At 36.3% G+C, this 22,603-nt stretch overlaps 1 protein-coding gene across 5 annotated transcripts in view; it reads left to right on the forward strand.

The window, feature by feature from the left end:
* LOC150108743 (twitchin-like) overlaps positions 1–22,603 on the forward strand; it is a 2,666,638-nt gene that overhangs the window by 582,713 nt on the left and 2,061,322 nt on the right. For all 5 annotated transcript variants that reach the window (XM_090390962.1, XM_090390961.1, XM_090390964.1 and 2 more), the window contains one exon: positions 10,559–10,598. In XM_090390962.1, coding sequence (XP_090247088.1) covers positions 10,559–10,598 — 40 coding nt within the window. The remainder of the gene's footprint in view (positions 1–10,558; positions 10,599–22,603) is intronic.

Consider the following 22,603-nt stretch of genomic DNA (forward strand, 5'->3'; position numbering starts at 1 on the left):
ATTCCAATCCTCTCTTCTGATACATTCTGGCTATTATGCTGTTCATTATTACTGGTCTTCTACTAAGCTCCTCATTATCATACCTGGGTAACACACAGACACTATCTTTCCTCTCTGTATTTTCTTTTGTACAACCTCAAGCATGAATCTCAGATTTCTCGCCACTTGATTTACACTGCCTCTGAAGTCATTTGTGCCCACTTTCACAATCATTTCATCCACCCTTTCACCCTGCTTAATTGCCACTTTTTATTGTTCCTCCCGGCAAACACTCCTCTGGCATCCTATCTTGCACACCATGGATCATCGGGTCTCCATTCATCACACCTCTTACCATTCTGCTCATTGATTGCTCACCTCCATTCCTCACTCTCTCTCTCTCTCTCTCTTCTAACCCTTTCTCTCAGTGTTCCTGTACTTACCTGCTGTTCTGGCATCACTCATTCCCTGGTTCCAGTACTCCCTCACATTCTTCTCACTTCCTCTCTCTGACTGTTTCCATTCTCTCCTCTGCTATCATTCCCATAACTTTCTCATTCCCTCTCTTCTAATGCTCCTATTCTTTACTCTTCTATCATTCCCATACCTCTCTCTCATTCCCTCTCCTCTTCTTCTTCTTATGGTGCTATCTTCTATCGAAGGTCAGCGACCATCTTGGCGAACAAACTGTGTTCTTGTGTTAATCTAAACAGTTGTGTGCTGCTCTTTCCTGTCCACGTCTTGATGTTGTCAAACCATGATATTCTTTTTCTTCCACTAGTTCCTTTGCTATCAATTCTTCCCACCTATCAATTCTTGGCCATGATGTGGCCAAGATATGATGTTTTTCATTTCTTGATTATTTGTACAAGATCTTTAGCTTTGCCAATGGATTTTAATCCCTCTCTTCTAGTGTTTCTATTTTCTGCTCTGCTATCATTCCCATAACTCTCTATCTCACTCCTCCTCTGATTCACCTACTCTCATCTTTCATACTTCTCATCTCTTTCCCCAGGCATTCCACCTCTTCTTTTAACTCATCTCTCTCTCTCTTTCTCTCTCTCTCTCTCTCTCTCTCTCTGCAAGTTAGTCACTCTTACTCGGTATTCATCCTCCCAATCAAGACCATCTCCAGAAACTTCACAATTATTGACATCTTTCACACTCCCCACTCTTATTTTTCATTCATATTTCGCTCGTTATTCTCACCTATCACAGTACTTGTCTCTCGAGATTCTCCTTCTCGTGATGCAGTGAGATCAGATATCATAACATCTAACTCACTGAATTCCTCCCATTGCCTACATTTTACACATATATGCACTTCCTCTTCTCTCACTTGCCACCAGGGGTGCGCCAACCATATATGCAATGTGTGCAATGCACACAGGTACCAGGATAGTAAAGGTGCCAAAGAGGACGAAATACTTAAAAAAAAAAAACGTTTTTTAAAGTGTTTTTTTATTGGGGGGGGGGCAACTAAAGTTTTGCACAAAGGCGCCGGACACTACTGGCACGCCCCTGCCTGCCACATATTCATCTGCTGGGATGCATACATACCACAAGTCTCGCATGCCACAAAATCCTTTATTATGATACACAAAATAGAGTTCTTGAATGGGGGAGGACTTGATGACACTCCATTTGTAATTGGAGCTGCAGCCAATTACATCATTAACTTAGTGCTGAGGAACCACTACAACTAAATGCTAAATACTACTACTACAAGTAATCACTGAATACTATGTTATATGCTCTACTGTAAGCTAATTACTTATGCTATAATACTACAAGTATAAAGTATATTTACTATACTAAATAACAAAAGCTTATCTTCCAGAAGATGCGTAGATACCTCTCCTTCTCAGTAACCCAAAAATAACACAGTATAACAACTAAAGTCCAAAAGTATTACCAACTAAGAATGCTTGTGTTACTGAGGGAAAAAATTGTAGCACAATTCCCACCAGAGTCACAATTTTGAGGATTTGTATATACTCTTCAAGGAAGTAACCTTGGAGAGGATGCAAAGATGGATTGTGAAAATGATATCAGGACTGTAAAATGTTATGTGTTATGAGAATAGACCAAGGGAATGCAATCTATAGCATTTCGTGAACAGAAAAAAAATAAGTTAAGCTGTTGAATGGTATTTACTTCACTGCCACTTGGGAGATTTTTCGTATGGTTGAATTAGGAGAAGGAACAAGGCTCCATCCCAAAGGTTAAAAAGGAAGTAATCATATGAGACTATGAAATGAGTTTTTGCATGTAGTGTGGTAAGAGCATGAAATACATTCTCTGCACAGGAGATGAGAGTGCATACAGTGAATAAGTGGAAGGAATGGTGCAATATGCTTTGTTTTTTCTGAGGTAGACTTTCCACAATCAGTCTTATGACTCTTTGGAGGTTCAGGATAATGATTAAAATAATAATGATGTTCCAGTCTGCCATCACTTCTCACACACTTTAATATTGTAATTATATTCATAATCCTCCTAGTTTAATAGAGCAACTCACTTATATACAAGATTGCCCTTTATAAGTGCTATTCACATTTACCTTAATATTAAACTTTCCTTGTTATTGCATTGTGTACTGATCATTCTTGAATCTTTCTTTGAACTTTCTAAATATGGTTATTATATGAGATATAAGTCATCTTGTTTTGCTGCCATATATATTTTTTCTCTCATGCTTCTTTAATATGGTCACTCATCTGAATTTAACATAAGTGTTTCAGGTGGCCTATATACTATTACAACCACAATATATTTCGTAAAAGCATGTCTATTTTACAGTCTGTGTCCCCATCCTCACCCATGGTCATGAGAGTTGTGTAATGACCGAAAGAATGTGGACACGAATCCAAGCGGCTGAAATGAAGTTCCTTCGAGGGGGTTGCGGGGCTGACAAAACTCGACAGAGTCAGAAGCTCTGCAATTCGGGAAACCCTCAATACTCAACCGCTGCTTCTCCGTGTTGAGAGATCACAGTTACGCTGGTACGGGCACCTGGTCAGAATGCCACAAGAGAGGCTCCCTCAGCAGGCCATCTTTGCCAAGCCAGAGGGTGGGAGGCCATGTGGAAGGCCAAGGACTCGCTGGATAGATTATATCCAAAACCTTGGGTGGACATGTTTGGGAATCCCACCAGAACACCTGAACTTGGTGGCAGGATCGTGACCATTGGAAGTTCCTCTTACAGCTTTTGCCCCCACAACCCAATTAGGAAGAGTGGGCCTTGAAGATGTACACAATAAGTACACTGCCTCACCCATCTTTAAAATAGACATACATACAGTGGAATAATTAATTCTTGTTTAGTGCAGTGAAGGTAGCTTTTATGTCATATTGATTTTATGATATGAAATATTTGTCAGTCACATTTTTACTTAAGGTGGAGTTACAGATCAACCATTTTAATTAAGATATCCTTCAAGTGTTCAAGTTCTTGCTATTTCTTCTCATTATTGCTTAATGTAATGCCTCCATTCTGTGTTTATAAGATCAATATGCTCTCTTTTATTGGAAAGCCCTGACTTCAAATTATCTTTATTTATGCTTATAATAATAATAATAATAATAATAATAATTTTTTTATTACATATGATACATACATTACATACATTTGGTTACATGTGATACATACATTACTTATATTTGATTACATATGATCAGTGCTTGTTTTCTGGAAAAAAAGGTGCCGGTACTCACCATGAAGATGTTATTACAGCAACTTCCAACTTTTAACATATCCTCTGATATACCCTCATCGTCTCTAGATCATTCTTGATTTTGGTACCGACTGTAGAATGACGACCTCGGAGCAGCCATTAGTCCACATATTTGCTAGGGTTGAACTGAATGAGAGGAGGTCCTACTATCCCGAATGAACATCAGTGCATCAGTTGTCCGAACGAGCAGAGATGACCTAGATGAAGTTACAACAAGATTTATCTGAGAGAAATCTCTCTCATATTCACTGGAAGATATTGCAGTTGTGCCCAGAGTGTGCTTTAGAAGAAGTGGTATGTCCAAGACTTCATTTTCTTGAAGATATTCATGGAAACCACAAACTGCTTCTGTTTCATTTAAGCGAAATTTGCATGCTAACTTTTTAATTTCAGCTTCGCCATCAGATGCTTCCCAGGATTTTCCAGACAATACTTGGAATCTAAAATCTTATCACATTCAGGCAAATCAGCATCGTCTCCTTCAAGAAGACACTTTCTAACAGCTTCTTTCAGACTTTTATAGAAAGCAGATGAAACTATTGCAGGACTGCATTCATTTTTGTGAAGCTCAATCCCTTTAAACTTCATGTTCTTCTGACTTCGAAGAGAAATACTCTAGTACGGACCAGGATTTTCAATTTTTTTCTTCAAAAAGTTGAACTATATTCTTTATCTTTCTGTCTGCTTTGTACAAGTCAATATTTCTCTCTTGTAATTCTAGACTTAGTTCACTAAGTTCTTGGAGAACATCATACATAAGGCCCAAATAAAGAACAAACTCGCATGATGCTATTTTTCTTAAAAGGCTCATAAAGAAAGCAATCTGTTTTGCTTCTTCTGCTATCTTCTTTTGCCTTCAGAAAGTGATGGACCAGGGCTTCAAAGTCTTTCCACACTGCAGAAATAATGCGAAAGCTAGATGCAACCCAGTGAGTGCTGCTTAAAATTCTGCCAATTTTAAGAAGTTGTGAAGGTTCTAGAGTCATTGCTCATTCCTGTAGTTTCCTGGCATTCTTAGTTGAAGCATGATAAGTCGCACACAAAGTTTGTCCATGAAACTCTTAAAGCGATTCACTCCTGTCACATTGTTCACTGTGTTACTAACAGACAATTCAAAGCGATGGCTAGCACACTGTCAGAAAATAACACTAGGAAACTTCTCTTGCATTAGCCTTCTTACACCATTACTCACCAAACAACACGGCTGCACCATCACAAGTTACAAACAATAAATACTGCTTTAAGTAATCTTCAGACAATCTTAAACACTCAAGATGACTAACTAAAGAGTTTAGAATTCCTTTAGCAGTTACGTCTGATAATTCGAACAAATCTAGGAAAAGACTCGCAGCAGCCGAAAGTTAAGGAAGAACTACACGAACAATAACAATCAATTATTATGACCTTTTTTTCTTGACTACTAGTATTAATAAATTAAAGACTTAATTGGGTATGTTAGTCAACTAAATAATTGTTTAATATCCGACATGTTTCATTGACTAATATCTGTCAGCATTTTCGGGGATACACTGGTAAGCAATGGAAAGTAACAAAAACTAGAAAACTAACCGACAGTTCTAAAAATTATATAAAGTTATCACTGTGCATGATACAATGCACATGTCGCAAGTACAACGTTTTATTTGTTGAGATATTTATTGTAATTTTCATGAAAGTTCATTTCTTTTTGGTTAAATGATCAGATTAGAGTTTTCCATATATCTGGTAGGATTAGGCCTTGATTCTTATTTAAGTTACCTGTTGTTCGGGTGACTGTAGCAGCTTCTTTGAATGTTCTGGAATGATAGTTCTCTTCTATGTAGGGCATATGACTCATATCCCATTCAATATTATGGTTGGTAGAGGCGAAGTGGGAAGAGAGTCCTGATATATCTTGTCTGTTATTCCTTACATAGCCTATGTGTTCTTGCAAATTACGCGTATTGTATCACGCACAGTGATAACTTTATATAATTTTTAGAATTGTTGGTTAGTTTCCTAGTTTTTGTTACTTTCCATTGTTTACCAGTGTATCCCTGAAAATGATGACAGATATTAGTTAGTGAAACTTCAAATATTAAACAATTATTTACTTGACTAACATACCGAATTAAGCCTTTAATTTATTAATAACAATCAATGTTGTTGTGTTACTCACAGTTTTCGATTCATCAATAAGTAATGATATTTTGTTCTTGGAGTTCACTATATTGTAATGTTTTTCTCATTTCATTTGCAATATGGCTCACAATGTTAATGCAAGCATTTGCAGAATGAAGAATATATCCCATGTCTAGGCCATTAAGTTCCTGTAAATTTATTTCATCTTCAAAATTGTTAAATGATTGTTTTCTCCTCACAACTTTGTAAGCAGTTCAAAACATTTTTCATCTTTATTATGAGACAAAGTATTTAGGAAAACTTTCTCTAATGTTTCATTTTTTGCTTCAGATTTTATTTTTTGTCCCACTTTGTGCACTGCACTCTCCTTATTATTATTATTCAGGCCTCCATGGAGTCAAAAGACTCATCGTGGGAGGTCCTTTCTAAGAAACACAAGTCTATCAAGACTCATTGAGGGAGGTCCCTCCTAGGAAACGCAACGTCTATCATACCACTCCTTAAATGCATTGACCGTTCTCGCTCTGACCACTCCATCAGGCAATGCATTCCATGGTTCAATAACCCTCCATGCAAAGAAACCACTCCTCACCCTCTTTCTCACAGTTTCCTTTTGTAACTTCCAGGAATGACCCCCCCCTTGTCATGACTCCTTCCCACTGTTCAACCAAGTGAAAGAACTCTCCAGTGTCAACCCTGTAACCACTTCAGATTGTCGTAAATCTTTTTTCTTAATGACATTAACTGTTGTTTGCGAGATTCTCCAAAATGACTGATTTTACCATTTGATTTTACCATTTGAATGAAATTTTCATTCCTATGTGTTTATCGACAGCAAGACTTCTGACATCACGACACACTTTACAGCCCAACATTTTATTCTTGACATACAGCCACTTGTTTTTCTCGCAGAAGTCATTTTTCTGCAAAAGTGTCCAACATTCAGGCCAATCATTATCAGAATCTGCTTTCTTTTGACCACGTGGATCTTTGGTCTTGGTTTCGTGATCTTCTTCACCAAGTGTATTTTCAGTGCTAGTTTTCTGTTTTACAGGATCACAAGTAGATTCAAGAATTTCTGCTTCTTCAGCCTTCCTTTTTTTACTCATTGGCATAAAGTATCTACTTATTTTATTCCAGCTATGATTGCACTGATTTAACTTAGATTAAATCAAAACTCGAGTGAACACCTGCCTGTTGCAGAGTGAATATAGAACTGATAAACTGATACTGGAAGTAATTGGAAGTGAACACAACTTCCTGTTTCCAGTTGCGTACCAACCTATGAAACAGGAAAGTAGGGTACCAAGTTATATGTATATTTACGATTTTGATTTTTTAGTATATTTAAGCACTGTAACTACAGCACTTAAATGTGATCTATGGATTTGGATTTTTATCCCCCCCCTTTTTTTTTCATTGATTTTGGATAAGATGTAATTTCTCAGCTTTCATCCTTGAAGCTTATTTGTTAAGCTCTGTGATTAAGGAAACTGATTATTCCTCATTTCTGCATTATGTCTGCTGCAGTATCATTTTGAATAGACATTTTTATGTCTTTATATTCTTTCTTGTTATCATGCATGCTGGTTTGTTTGGTTTGAAATGTAGATTAATACATCAAAAAATAGATTATTTTAGAAGGATGGTTACTGTTTAAAGAAGGTGAAGGTATACTCATAATCTGCTTCCATAGAGCCTGTCATATATGCAGCACCATTACCTACATGATTTGAAGTGCCTAACCCATTTGAATGGCACCAAATAAAACCAACAGTCTCATTAAAGACCTCTTACAAGTTAACTTCTGAATTAATCGCTTATCCATAATTCTTGGTTGCCTGAGTGGTTAGTGTATCCACTCTCTAGCCAAAAGGCTGTGGGTTTGAATCCTACTGTGGGCATGAATGTTTGTGATTGTTTGTGAAAATATTAGTGGTGGTCGCGGGTGGTAAATAGTATTGATGTGGATGATGATGATAGTTGCGGATCGCTGTAGTTGGTGGATTGAGCGGTGACGGAGAGTTGTAGAGTAGATGCCCTACCTCGATCCTCGATGAGTCTTTGGACTCCTTGGAGGTGTCATGTAATAATAATAATTCTTTGGAATTATGAATAATTCAGCTACTCTTTTATCCACATCACCAGCTTCATAACCAACTTTGTTCCACATTTATATTAAAAGTTCCGTATGGTATCCTTTGAAGTCTTAGCAAAGTCCAGCTATCACTGAGTAGCCATTTCTTTTATCCAATTCAGTTGTCATTTTATTATAAAATTTAGCAGATTTCTTAGACAAGACCTATTTTTATATATCTATGCATCATGAATCCATACAGTAGTAATGTTACTATTAGGATTACTATAATTAATATTAGCAATAATGATTAGTAATAAGTAATATTAATTATTAATATTAATTATATTACTACTGTTATCAAGAAAAAGTAAAATTATTTTAAAAATATGACAAAACACCTATACATTTTGGAATTTTGGCATATTAATAATTGTTAATATATCCTTATGATTCATAGCTAATTCTGGGACACCCTGTATATTCTATCTATTTCTTTGAAAATCAGACAAATCTATTAAGAAATGACATAATTTCATGTTTATTACCTAATTGTGATACAAAAACAGATAGATTTATAAATGATAAGCCAAATCTTTATTGAGAATTTTCAACATGTGCTCCTTGTGTATCTTTGCAAATTTCAAATCTATACTTAGCGTTGTGAAATACATTTTGAAGTATTTCAGGAGTTATGTTCTGTACTGCCAACTGAATGCATTCTTTAAATTCAGCTAAACTATTGATCTTTTGGTGTTAAACCTTTGTTTTTATGAACCCATATACCCATATGCAAAGAAATCCAGGGGTGTCAAATCTGGAGAATGCAGAGGCCAAGGTCGAGGTCCTCTGCATCCAATCCACTGATTCAGAAAGCATCTGTTGATGTATTGTTAGACAGTTAGTGCATAATGACATAGTGCTCCATCTTGTTGAAACACAACATTATCAAGAATGCCATCATCAAGAAGCTGTGGTTCAAGAAACTGCTGAAGCATTTCAAAGTAGACTGTATCTGTTACAGATGCTTCCTGAAAGAAGAATGGGCCATAAATTTTGGAATTTAGTCATTCCAAGCCACACATTAACTTTTGGAGAGTCTCTTTACCATTCTATGACTTCAGATAGTTTTTCATTGGACCAAATACGACAATTGTGTCGATTGGCTTTACCATACGCGAGTCCGTCGACATCACTTATGGTACGCCTCATAACTGAATAAGATATTATTCAATAAACCTCCATTTTCGACCTGATCCACAAATTCTGCACACCTTGCTGCTCGATTTGGATAATCCTCTTCGTTTAGGACATGCATTACGTGATAAATGTGATAAGCCTTTTTCATCAGTATAATAAATTTAGTTTAATCCTTTATCCAAGTGTGAGCAAACAAAGTTTGTGCCTGAAGGTTTCTTCAGGACTGGGGTAAGGTGGTACAACACCAGGCAGCTCCTTGCAAAGGTGGAGCAAGCTACCAACATGCCTATCTCAGTATCTCCCATAATAATGCAAAACACATCTCCTTGCAGATATGTCTATTGTTATGCATTTAGGGAAGGGCCACTACCCAGTCTAGTTTCGACCTTTATTGAGGTCTCTTCAGTGGGAGCCAGGCCCAAGTGGAGATACCAGTCAGAAGCATTAGCAAAGTCATCTCTACCTATAGGATTGGTGTGCCACCTTTTTAATAAATTACTCTGGATTTTGAGGAAGATGTTGAAAGTTTATTTTTCACTTGGTTAGAATATAATAAATTTAGTTTAATCCTTTATCCAAGTGTGAGCAAACTTTGTTTGCTCACACTTGGATAAAGATGTGTTTTGCAATTATGGGAGATACCGAGATAGGCATGTTGGTAGCTTGCTCCACCTTTGCAAGGAGTCTCCTGGTGTTGTACTACCTTACCCCAGTCCTGAAGAAACTTTCAGGTGCAAACTTTGTTTGCTCACACTTGGATAAAGGATTAAACTAAATTTATTATATTCTAACCAAGTGAAAAAAATAAACTTTCAACTTTTTCATCGGTGTTAAATGCAAGATTCTATGAATTGTTGTCTTGGATATGTTGAGTCTTCGACTAGCTTCCCTAGCCGCCGACGTTGGTTCATCCTAGAACAATTGTCATACTCCTCCGAAACTGTTACGTGCTGTCCTTGAACAACCTCTTCCTACCTTGTCCTATATGGATCCAGTTCTTTTAAATTTGTTCATAAGTTCATGAATGGATTTGTCTGTAGGACCAACTCTGTGAAATTTCCTTGTAAATCTCTCTGACTTCATTACATTGTACTCTTTTGATACTAGATATTACAACAAAGATGCATTATTGTGTATTCGTTATCAGGGTTAGGGTTCTGAAAAAAGATGAAAATAAAATTATGAAATGATTTAGAAAATTTTAAATTTATAACACATATTAAACATGTTAAACATCAATAAACATGAGTTTTTTAAAAAAATTTTCCCCTTTCACTGAAATAGATAGCTAATTCTGGGACACCCTGTGTAATGATTTCTGACTTATAACCATATCAAATTTATGACAGGGTCATTGGAGTGGAATCTAATTCTTATCCTAAGATGAGAACTATCTGTTTAAGATTGTATTATAAACTGGATTACTATTTTTTTTTTTTTTTAGATGGAAGTGGAATGGATTTTCGTACTATGCTAAAACAAAGGTAGGTTTCTGTATAAATCAAATTATAAAGTTTATCCAAATTCTTATTCAAATTTTCATTACTTTCAATGATTTTACATTACAATAGTCAATGGTATTTGTATATTTCATTTAGTTTTTAGTAAAAATCATTTTAGCTATTTTTAGATATTTTATATTTAAATTGATTGTATATCTGCTCTTCAGCATGCTATGTATATATATAGCAAGCATATTAAGCAGGCATATATATATATATATATATTATAGAGAGTACAGGAATACTCATATAGTGAGGTTTTGAACAATGTGGGTTTTGGTCTAATGCGGTTTTTATTATTACACTTATCATTATTACACTAACATTGTCAACACTGACCAGCAGCTCCTGGGCACCGCAAGTGACAGTCGAGAGGTCGAGAGTACACGTTTATGCAGTAGTTATAACGATTGGCTCTCACGTAGTCACATTCTATCCCCATGCCATTTTATTATTTACGTTAATATTAGTATTTATTATTCTTTTATTATTTAAGTATGAGTGAAAAGAGACAATATAAAGAAGACACTGTTGGAGTAACAAAAAAATGCAAGTGGTTGACATTAGAGAAGAAACTTGAAATTATAAAATGTCATGAGAATGGCACTTTGTTTGCTAAAATAGCACGTGAGAATTCAATGAATGAATCATCTGTACGAACAATTATTCAGAGCAAAGAAAAGATTAAACAACATGGAATGAGTGCTGCTTCTTATATGCCAAAAGTGATCACGAGAAATCGATCTTCTACAATGGAAAATATAGAATGCCTTCTAATGATCTGGATTGAAGATTGTAATCAGAAAAAGATTCCTTTGAGTCAAATGATAATCCAGGCAAAAGCAACAATAAGTCTATATGACAAAATAAAAGAAAATGAAAGCAAAAATGAAGGAGGTACAACCAGTGAAACTTTTATAGCAAGTCGCTGGTGGTTCTACAATTTCAAAAAGCATTTGGGACTCCATAACGTAAGAATCTAAGGTGAAAGCGTAAGTGCTAACACTAAAACTGCAGAATTATTTCCCAGTGAATTGAAGGAGCTTATTGAGAAGGCTACACTGATGATAAACTTTTTAACACTGATGAGACTGGCTTGTTCTGGAAAAGAATGCCATCGTGCACATTTCTAGCAGAGAAGGAATTTAAACACAAGCTGGGTATAAATTGTCAAAAGACCGATTGACACTTCTACTAGGAGGTAATGCATCAGCTGATTTAAAATTGAAGCCGCTGTTAGTGTACAGAGCAGAAAACCCAAGAGCTCTTAAGGGCTTTACAAAGAACAATTTACCTGTTCATTGGCGTTCGAATAAAAAAGCATGGGTGATTCGTTCAATTTTCGAAGACTGGTTTCAAACTTGTTTTTGCCCTGAAGTTATAAGCTATTGTAAAAAGAATGATATTCCTTTCAAACTTTTGCTTTTATTAGACAATGCTACAGGCCATCCAACTCTATTGACTGACTTAGATGAAAATGTCAAGATTCATTTTTTCCCTCCAAACACAACATCAATTCTGCAGCTGATGGATCAAGGCATTATCTTCACTTGCAAGGCTTACTATTTAAGATGATCTTTTGCTCAAGCTATTAAAACTGCAGCAGAAGAAGATTCTTGGACTTTGAGTGAATTTTGGAAGAAATTTAACATAAAAGATGCCATTCAAAATATTTATGAATCTTGGCAAGAGGTGACTTAAAGCAACGTGAGAGACGTATAGCATAATATCTTGCCGCATTGTTCAAAGGACTTTGTTGCCTTTGCAACATAGAAAGAGGAAATCTCAACAGAAATTGTGCAGATGGGCAAGGATACTTGGTTTTACAAGTTTCGATTGTAACAATGTGAACAAATGTATTGATTCTCATTCAAATGATCTGGATGATGAAACCCTTTTGGAGTTGGAACAACAACGAGCCTATGAAGCAGAAGAAGATGACCCCATTGATGTCATGGTTGAAGAATTTTCCTTTGCTGACCTTTCAACTTTTGTGAGAAAAATTGATGAAGTTTCCGACTTTCGCATAAATGCCAACCCGAATTTGGAAAGAAGCATCAAACTGACACAAAGTTTCAATAATGCCATCAAATGCCACAGAGATCTAATACTTGAAGAGACATTGAAGACAAGGATGGTTCAACGAACACTAAAAGACCATCATCATCATCATCATCATCATCAAATTCCTGCCATGTACCCTCAAGGGGTGTACAGGATATGACAGTACTACATGAAAAAATTACATCATTACTAACTTCCTATCTACAATTTTCCTCCAAATCAGTCTGTTACTTGTCAAGACTCCAACATTATCAGATCTTATATTTCTATCGTCTAAGGCACTTTGTACCGTTCAATCCACCTATATCTTGGTCTTCCTCTGGGTCGTTTTCCTGCCAACCTGGCAGAGAACACTTGTTTTGCTAATCTTTCCTCTCCCATTCTATTTAAGTGACCATACCATCTGAGATTAGCTCTGCTAACGCATTTCTGGATGCTGACAATGTCAAGTTCTTTCCTAATATCCTCATTTTTAATATGATATTGCCATTGATGCCATCTGTTCATGCCTCTAATCTTTCTCAGAACTCTCATATCTGCGGTCTCTAGTCTTTGGTCAAGTGTTTTACTTCTGACCCAGCTCTCAGATCCATAAGTTAAAATTGGTTTGAACACAGTCTTGTATACAGCTAATTTAGTGTTCCGACTAATTTCTTTCTTATTCCATATGAATTTATTCAATTGACTTCCCACGATACCAGCTTTGCTGATTCTGTTGTCTATTTCTATATTTAGTTTACCATCTTCAGTAAAAATTGTGCCTAAGTAGCTGAAATGTTTTACTTGTTCCACAGGTTCTCCGTTCACAACACAGTTGACATTTTCAATGATTCTGCCTATTTTCATTGTCTTTGTCTTTTTATTGCTGACCTTCATACCATATCTATTACAACAGCTATTCAATTTAGTCAGAGAATCTTGCAGACTTGTAGCGGATTTATTTAGAAGTATAACATCATCCGCATAAAGCAAAGAACTGACATTAACATCTCCAATTTTGATATCAGGTTTAATACCACATTCCTTCATAATGTGATCCATATAGATAATGAATAACAGAGGGGATAATGTACATCCTTGTCTCACACCAGATTTAACATTAAACCATCTTCCTGTACTTCCTTCAATTCTAACTGCTGACTTACAACTCAAATAAAGACTAAGTATTGCTTGATATAATGCCCCATTGACACCATATAACTGCAGCGTATTGAATAGCTTCTCTCTTGGCACCTTGTTCATATGCCTTTTCCAAATCGACAAAACTTAAATACAGATCTTTGTTATATTCCCATGCTTTCTCGACTATTTGTCGTAAAGTGAAGATCTGATCCTGACAGCCTCTATTTGGCCTGAATCCAGCTTGTTCTTCACCAAGCTTTTCTTCCACAATTCTTCTCAACCGTTTCTCAAGTATACTTGCATAGATCTTGCCAGGAACACTCAGTAGGGAAATACCTCTGTAATTCTCACATTCAGTTTTATTTTCCTTTTTATATATGGGTACTATGAGAGCTCTACTCCAATCATCGGGAATTCGTCCCTCTGTCCAGGCTTTCTGAACTATGCAGTGCAGTCACTGTAAGACTCTTATACCACCATACTTCAGCATTTCTGGTCGAATATCATCTACTCCTGCTGCCTTTCCACATTTCAAGCCTTTGATGGCTTTTTCTACTTCAAGTATGGATATGTATTCCTGACTGCATGCCTGGTCAGTGTTTTTTATCACTGTGCTGTCATCACTGCTTGTTTCATTTAGCAGTTTTTCAAAGTAATTACTCCATACTTCAAGGATATCTTTTTCTCCTGTTTTCATTTCACCTTTATCATCTCTAATTCCTTTTACAGCACTCTTTCCTCCATTCCTAAGCTTCTTCAACAACCTTCAGAATAATTTGCCACCTTCTTGATATTTATTTTCTATATTCTTGCCAAAGTCCTCCCATGACTTTTGTTTAGCTAGTTTTACACACTGTTTAGCTTTCTTACATTTGTCTCTGTATTCTGTAAGAGTAAAAGCTGACTTATTTGCCAGGAACTTTTGATATGCTTTCTTCTTTTCCTTCACTGCCTCTTTAACTTCCTGTGTCCACCAGGGAGTTCTGATTTTTTTATCCTTGCACACAACCTCACCACATGCCTCTCTGGCAGAATCAATCAATGTTTCCTTCAGAGTTTGCCACTGAATCTCCAAGGTTTGATTCCTGTTCTCAAACTCTTTCATTTTCTTTTCAATAATATTTCTGTATTTTAGTCTACAGCTCACATCTGAGAGCTGCTCAACTTTTATTCGCTTTAAAACTTTCTTACATGTTATTCTTTTCAATATGAAATTCAATTTTATCATGCTCAAGACTAAATAGTGATCACTTCCAATTTCAAATCCTCTGTACACTCTGGTGTCCTGCACCAGAGAGAAAACATCACTATCAACAATAACATAGTCAATGAGACTTTTCTTATTCCTAGCCTCTTCTCTCCATGTGAATTTGTGCACATTTTTATGTTGGAACATGGTGTTAGTAATAACCAGTCCATGTCCTGAGCAGAAATCCAACAGATATTTGCCATTATTATTAGCTTTGCTCTTTTCTCCAAATTTTCCCAAAATATTTTTGTATGTCTCACAATCATTTCCTTCTCTACTATTTAGATCCCCAACAAGGACCAACTTTTCCTTTTTCATTGTGTCAGTTGCTTTTTCTAAAGCCTCAAAAAATTCCTTCACTTCTACCTTAGTAGAACCTTCTGTGGGACCATAGGCACAAATAAGTCTCATTGTCCAGTTCCCCATTCTCATATTTGCCCACATTACTCTACTTGAGACTGACTGCCATTCAAGAAGATTAGCCTCGTATTTTGTGTTGAATACTATGGCTACTCCTTCTTTTCCTTGATTGTCATTGCCTGAATATAACATTTTGTATTTATTGCTCAGAAAGATCTCACCAGTTTTGGTGTTTTTTGTTTCAATCACCCCTATTATGTCGATCTGGTACTTATCTAATTCCTCAGCTAGCTCCATTTCTTTGCCATTCAGGCTTCTTACGTTGATAGTACCGATCTTTAACTCTGGTGATGTTGAGTTGGGGTTTGTTTTCAGATTTGTTCCAGTAGCTGACTTTTCGCTGTTCGCCCTGGTTCCCTGGCGAAAACAACGGGGGCCTTGTTTAACCGGGCGACGCCCCAGCCGGCATGAAATTTTGTCATGTTGTACCATCATTTTTTATTTTGGTTTAACCAATAAGAATACAATTTGGTCGGCTAAATCCCAAATTGCCAGCCCATCCTCATTCGTTCAGTATCAAAGTAGATACCCAACAGGGTGCACCACGAGAAGGTGAGGATTGGACATTAGGTCAGAAGCCCTGGTCGGTTCTCCGCATTCCTTTAAAGGCTATGTGGAGGTCTCCTCTCAGTTATACAGCTTTGACCCTTAAGCACCCCCACTAAAAGACCACTTTAGTAAAAGTAAATTACTGTATGCTAAAATTGAAGTAATATTTGTTTGTTTTCTACAACTTTTATATCAGTTTAAAAGGATTTTATTTGTTATTTAGTTAATAAAAATAACATTTTTTTTTCATTTTTAAACATTTTTATTATCCTAAATTTTTGTAATAAACAAATTAAATTGAAAACCTTTATAAATAAACCTCAAACAATGCGGTTTTGCGTAGCGCGGATGCTTCTTGGAACTAATTAACCACACTATACAAGGTATTCCTGTATATAAAAGGACTACAGGATGAAATAGAGCCTCTGTAACTCATTAAGTTTCAATGATACTCTTTGTTTGCATCGACCTTGGTTACCATCAGATACTGAAGCCAAGGAGGTCTATGGTATGTAAGATAACTTAAACCAAAGCCTCAATAAATGTTTAGTGGCCCTTCGTGTAATGCTTAGCAATATACACTTCCAAAAAGAATTGTGCTTTACATTATTGTAAGGCACATTACATTATGTGCTTTACAACACTAGCAAATGACTCCATGAAGATATACACAAACTTTGTTTGCTTGCACTTGCAAAGGAATAAACAAAATTATAAATTCTTGGCAAAATTAATTTACTTTGTATCCAAGTGAAAGACCTTTCTAAAACTGTCCAGCTACCAACTAATCACCATCAATTCTCTCCAAAATAATAGAGAAAGTCATCAGTAGTCAGCTTCTCCACTGCCTATAGGCAGTGGTGTTCAACCTTTTTTACTATGCAAGCTACTTTTCTGCAAAAAGTTATTCGGTGATCTACTCTATTATATATAAGTTATTCAGCGATCTACTCCTTATATAGATCTACTCTCTTATATAGATCACTTCCCCTAACATGATATCTGATTACGCACAAATAAATAACTAAAAATAAACAACTAAAAACTTTATTTGTGTATTTAAAAATTTATTTATCACTTTTAATTATTTTAATACAACAAAAAAAACAAACAAACAAATATATTGGAATAAAATATTTATTTATCTATTTTGGAAAAACCAAAGTTAGAAAAAACAACAGATTGATTACAAACTCACAAGTTACAGGAAATGCTGGCTGTTTAAAAAAAAAAAAAAAAGTTGATGTGATATTTGGCATTGTTTGGACTTCGCAATATTTTCATTTCAATATTTTCAATGTGACAACAATAAGTGAAAAATGTGTAAAGAAACAGATAGAGAAAGAATAGAGATTGCTCAGATGTCCTGAGCAGATTACAGATATCCTGTGGACTTTTGAGGGTCCACTAGCAAATCCCGTAAGCACACACAGGTGTCTACCAGCAACAATATATTATTATAGTTAACTGCCCTAAAACAGGGAAAAGCAGTGTCAAGAACTCACTTGACCACAGTGCAGAAACCTACCTCCCTAAAGTACCATTCATCCACCACTGGTCCTCTTTTTGGGTGAGGCCTACATGGCCATCAGACCTCGTGAATGCTTCATGCAGATTGGGGAGATAGTAAGTTTCGAACTGTGTTTGCTCCAGTGCAATGTGAGATTTCCGAAAAACCTTATATAAAATTCAATCGGGCACAGTCTAAAAGAATACGTCCAATCACATCAAAAGTCTCAATAAAACTCAATCAAAATTACCCTATTAATACCAAGGATGAAGTAATGCAAAAGTCATATTTCCATATACAAGTAGCCAAAAGGTGTAACACCTTATTATTAAAATACTCTGGATTAGAGAGAGAAGTTGAAAGCTATACCATTTGATTATACTATAAATTAAAGATGCCTTAAAGACCAGTGGGAGCTAGACCCAGTGATATGTTTTGGCTACTTGTATATAGAAATATGACTTCTGCATTACTTCAACCTTGGTATCACTTCTGGGTCTGGCTCCCACTGATGAGACCTCAATAAAGGTCGAAACCAGTCTGGATAGTGATCCTTTCCATAATACATAGCATTATACATGTCTGTAAGGATATGTGTTTTACATTATGGGATACTAAGACAAGTGATGTGAAGTTATTAGCCTCTATATTCGAGTTGCCCAGTTATGAAGTTACTTCACGTGCAAACTTTGTTTGCTTATGCTTGAATAAAGGATTAAACCAAGAATATCATTTCTTAGCATCTTTAATTTATAGTTCCAAAGATATTATTTCTTTTGATCTGGATGCCAATAGATGTCATCATCAAATTTCTTAGTTGTTGTAGGATATGATATTCAAAATGTGCAAAAAGGCTTCGACCTCCATGGTGTCAGAGGCCATCCGTTGACACTGATAACAACCCCTGACTAACTTATATTACCCAATCATATCTCCCTCCTCTTCCTCCTATTTATAAGGCTTTACAATTTACATTCTTTCAATCGGTTTTCATACTCCATATTCCAAGAACTACTGATCATCTTTGTGAATCTTCTCTGGTCCATTTCTAGCATATCCTTGTCACTATTAAAACCCAGCGACCACAGATTTGGTGGCTGGGTTTTAATGGTGCCAATGCCTTATACAACAGAATCCCAACCTCTTTTTTCTGCATGTCAGGGTCCATCACATCATTGCCATTATCTGATGTGATGATTTCATATTCAGGACCACCTTATCCATCACCACTCCCAGATCTCTCATCTTTTCTACCACCTTTTAAATTTCCTAATCAAGCATATACTTTGCATCCCATTGTTGTTTACCAAATTTCAAAACCTTACACTTTTCAACATTGAACTAATAGTTCCACTTACCTGCTCATTCCTACAATCTATTCAAATCCTCTGTGGAAGTGAATGACATCTGCTTGTCTCTGCATCATTACTCTCTCCAAATTTCATCATCTGCAAATAGCTGCATATCACCAGTTAAACCCATCACATTATCATTAATATACAAATTGAACAACAGTGATTGCAATACAGATGTCTTCCGGACACTGCACCCCAGCATACAACTATCTGATACCTATCCGAAACTAGTCACCAATACATCTCACTAGTCTGATATCAAATCCCATTTCTTTCAGTTTTTTTCAAGCTTTTGCAAAATCTAAGTATATAGACATCTCCCTTGTCCAAGACATTTATCACCTTGTAATAGAATGTAAGTAACTTAGTAAAATATGATCTTCTTTTAAGACATCCATGCTGACAACCACAAAGAATATTGCTGTTATCAACCCATTTCTGAATTCTAGTTATTATTATTATTACCCCAAGACCTCATGGAGTCAAAGACTCATCTAGGAGGTCCTTTTATCAAACACATACAGCTCATCATACCGTGTCTTAAACACACTCAAACTCCTTGCAGACACCACACTCTCAGGCAAGGCATTCCAATCATTTACAACTCTGTACGAAAACAACCTGATTCTCATTTCTGTACTCGCACCCTCTTTATACAGTTTCCAGGATTGACCTCTTGCTCTCCCCCCGCTCGGAAGAACATGAAAGATACATTCGCTACTATTACAATGGCAAGTCGGGACTGGCAGACTATGCTTTGGACACTCCTTCACACAGGATTAGATGGAGGAAAACGAATGTGCTATTTAGGAGTCGTTATAGATCTGAAAGATTATTTTTTGAGTCAGCAATGGCTTTGAAGAATTCTCCCAACCTTAACAAATATGGCTGCATTAATTTGCCAAAAATTTGGGAGACGGTTATCCTAAGAAAAACTCTTGGATAACTACTGTTTTTTTTTTTTTCTCGATAGAGGGCACCAAAAAATAGGACTTCAGATCTTTTGTCTTTTGCAATTATATTGTTTCATTCACTCGCTGTCGCGTTTACATGTGTGTTGTGCTCCGATGATGCTGAGTTGAAAATCAGCGAAATATAAGCGTTAATAAAATATCTTTGTTGATAAAAGTGTTTGTGGTGTTGTTAATACCGTGAAAAATAAGTCATGAATAACCATCAACACCTAAGCTTATCTGTTAGACTGATGATTCTGCACAGAGAAGATATTGTTTACAAAGCGCAATGGTTCAGTAAGTTGAAACTGAAATTGTCCAGAAAATTGAACAGGTTAGCTTAAACGATGCCGCGACAACGATATAATTCCATCTTTTCTGAAATTCAAAGAAAAGTTGCAATCGGCAAAAGCACATTGTATTTATTCGACAGGCGAGTTTAGCGCTTCTTCGAGAACAAATCGCCGCTACTCGCATAGAGCTTAGTAAGCTAAATAGCTCTATCACAGCTCTACAACAAGAACTAATAAACATGTTAAATCCTGAAATATGGACTGTCCTACAGCACATCTCCGAAGTTGCAGCAAAAAAAGAATTCACGAAAGTAAAAAGCAACACCTAAAAAAATTTGAACTCCTACAACAGCGCCAACATACAAAGTCCCAACCGCAACTTCGACGAGACCATGTGGTCGTAAATCTATCGTCGAAAACACTCACTGAAGAAGCCAAGAACGCTCTCAGTCTAAGACATAACTTTGCCGTCACGCCCAAACAAATTCCTAAACTAGAAATTACGATGAAAGTAGAATGGGGTATCCACGATCTTCCACCAGCAATGGCCAATAACGTGCGACTAGATATAGCAAGTATTATAAACAAGGCTAGGCCTCCAAAAAGCAATATGCCACGTAAGCAAATAACTGCCCTAAAAAGTTATATAATAATAAAAATATTATTATTACAAAAGCCGATAAAGGAAATGCAACAGTTATCATGAATAAAGAAGAGTATAACAGAAAAATGCAAGATCTCATATGTGACAGTTCCACATATCAAATTATACATTGAGACCCTACGATGTCTCAAAAGAAAAAAGTCCAAAAATTACTGAAAAAAGTGACATTATGGCCCAAAGAAATCATCAGGAAAATAAAACCAATTCGTGTTAAACCACCCCGTATTTATAGATTACCAAAAATTCACAAAACTAATATTCCCCTATGCCCCATAGTTGATAGCATAGATAGTCCCACATATAAACTGGCCCGGCATTTTGCCAAGTCACTTGCCCCCCCCCTCCACCCCTTTACTGGCAATTCCTCTACTTTTGTAAAAAATTCAATCCATTTCAAAACACTGGTTAAAAATCTAATCCTAAAAGATTCAGACATAATGGTTAGTTTCGATGTCACCTCCTTATTTACCAATGTACCACTTATAGACACTCTTGATTTAATCAAGTCTAAATTTTCCCCAGATATTTTTGAATTATTTCAATTTACGATGAATGCAGGTTACTTTACATGGGGGGATTCTACAAACAGATTAATGGTACTGCTATGGGTTCCCCCCCCTCTCTCCTCCATTAGCAAATTTTTACATGGAACACTTTGAAAACAAAGTACTTACCACAGCTACATACAAGCCACAAGTGTGGTTACGCTATGTAGATGATGTGTTTGCCATCTGGCCCCATGGACAAGACACTTTGGATGCTTTTGTCACCTACCTAAACAGCCAACACCCCAAAATTCACTTCACAGTAGAAAAAGAATCAAATAACTGTTTACCATTTCTTGACACATTAGTCACCCGTCTTTTAGATGGATCACTATCTTTTTCTATTTACAGAAAGCCTACACACACAGAAAGATACCTACATAAACAATCACATCATCATCCAGTCCAACAGTATGGCATTTTAAAAACACTTACACACAGAGCCAGAGCCATTTGTTCTAACAATACAGCTCTGACCACTGAACTCCAATACCTGTGCCATACGTTCTTAGAGAATGGCTACAATCCCTACAAAATAGATAAAATACTACATAGGCCCATTACTCTGCCCTCCCCTAATACACAAGAATAAAACATGACCATTTCTATTCCCTATATCAGGGGTACATCGGAAAAGATAGCCAAAGTATTCTTGAAACATGGCCTTCGCACCACTTTCACACATCATGTCAAGCTGACAACTCTGATCTGCTCGCCTAAAGATAAACTTCACCCTTTAGCACACCCAGGAGTGTATGAAGTTCCATGTGACTGTGACTTGGCCTATTATGGGCAAACAGGAAAATCAGTGAACATCTGCCTGGAAGAACATGAAAGATACATTCGCTACTATTACTATGGCAAGTCGGGACTGGCAGACCACGCTTTGGACACTCCTTCACACAGGATTAGATGAAGGAAAACGAATGTGCTATTTAGGAGTCGTTATAGATCTGAAAGATTATTTTTTGAGTCAGCAATGGCTTTGAAGAATTCTAACAACCTTAACAAATATGGTTGCATTAATTTGCCAAAAATTTGGGAGACGGTTATCCTAATAAAAACTCTTGGATAACTGCTGTTTTTTTTTTTTTTTTTCTCGTTAGAAGGCGCCAAAAATAGGACTTTAGATCTTTTGTGTTTTGCAATTATGTTGTTTCACTCACTCACTGTCGCGTTTACATGTCTGTTGTGCTCTGATGATGCTGAGTTGAAAATCAGCGAAATATAAGCGTTAATAAAACATCTTTGTTGATAAAAGTG

Source organism: Typopeltis vanoorti, chromosome 3, assembly GCF_054136105.1.
Source record: "Typopeltis vanoorti isolate ZY-2024b chromosome 3, IOZ_Tvanoo_1.0, whole genome shotgun sequence".
Classification (NCBI taxonomy): Eukaryota; Metazoa; Arthropoda; class Arachnida; order Uropygi; family Thelyphonidae; genus Typopeltis; species Typopeltis vanoorti.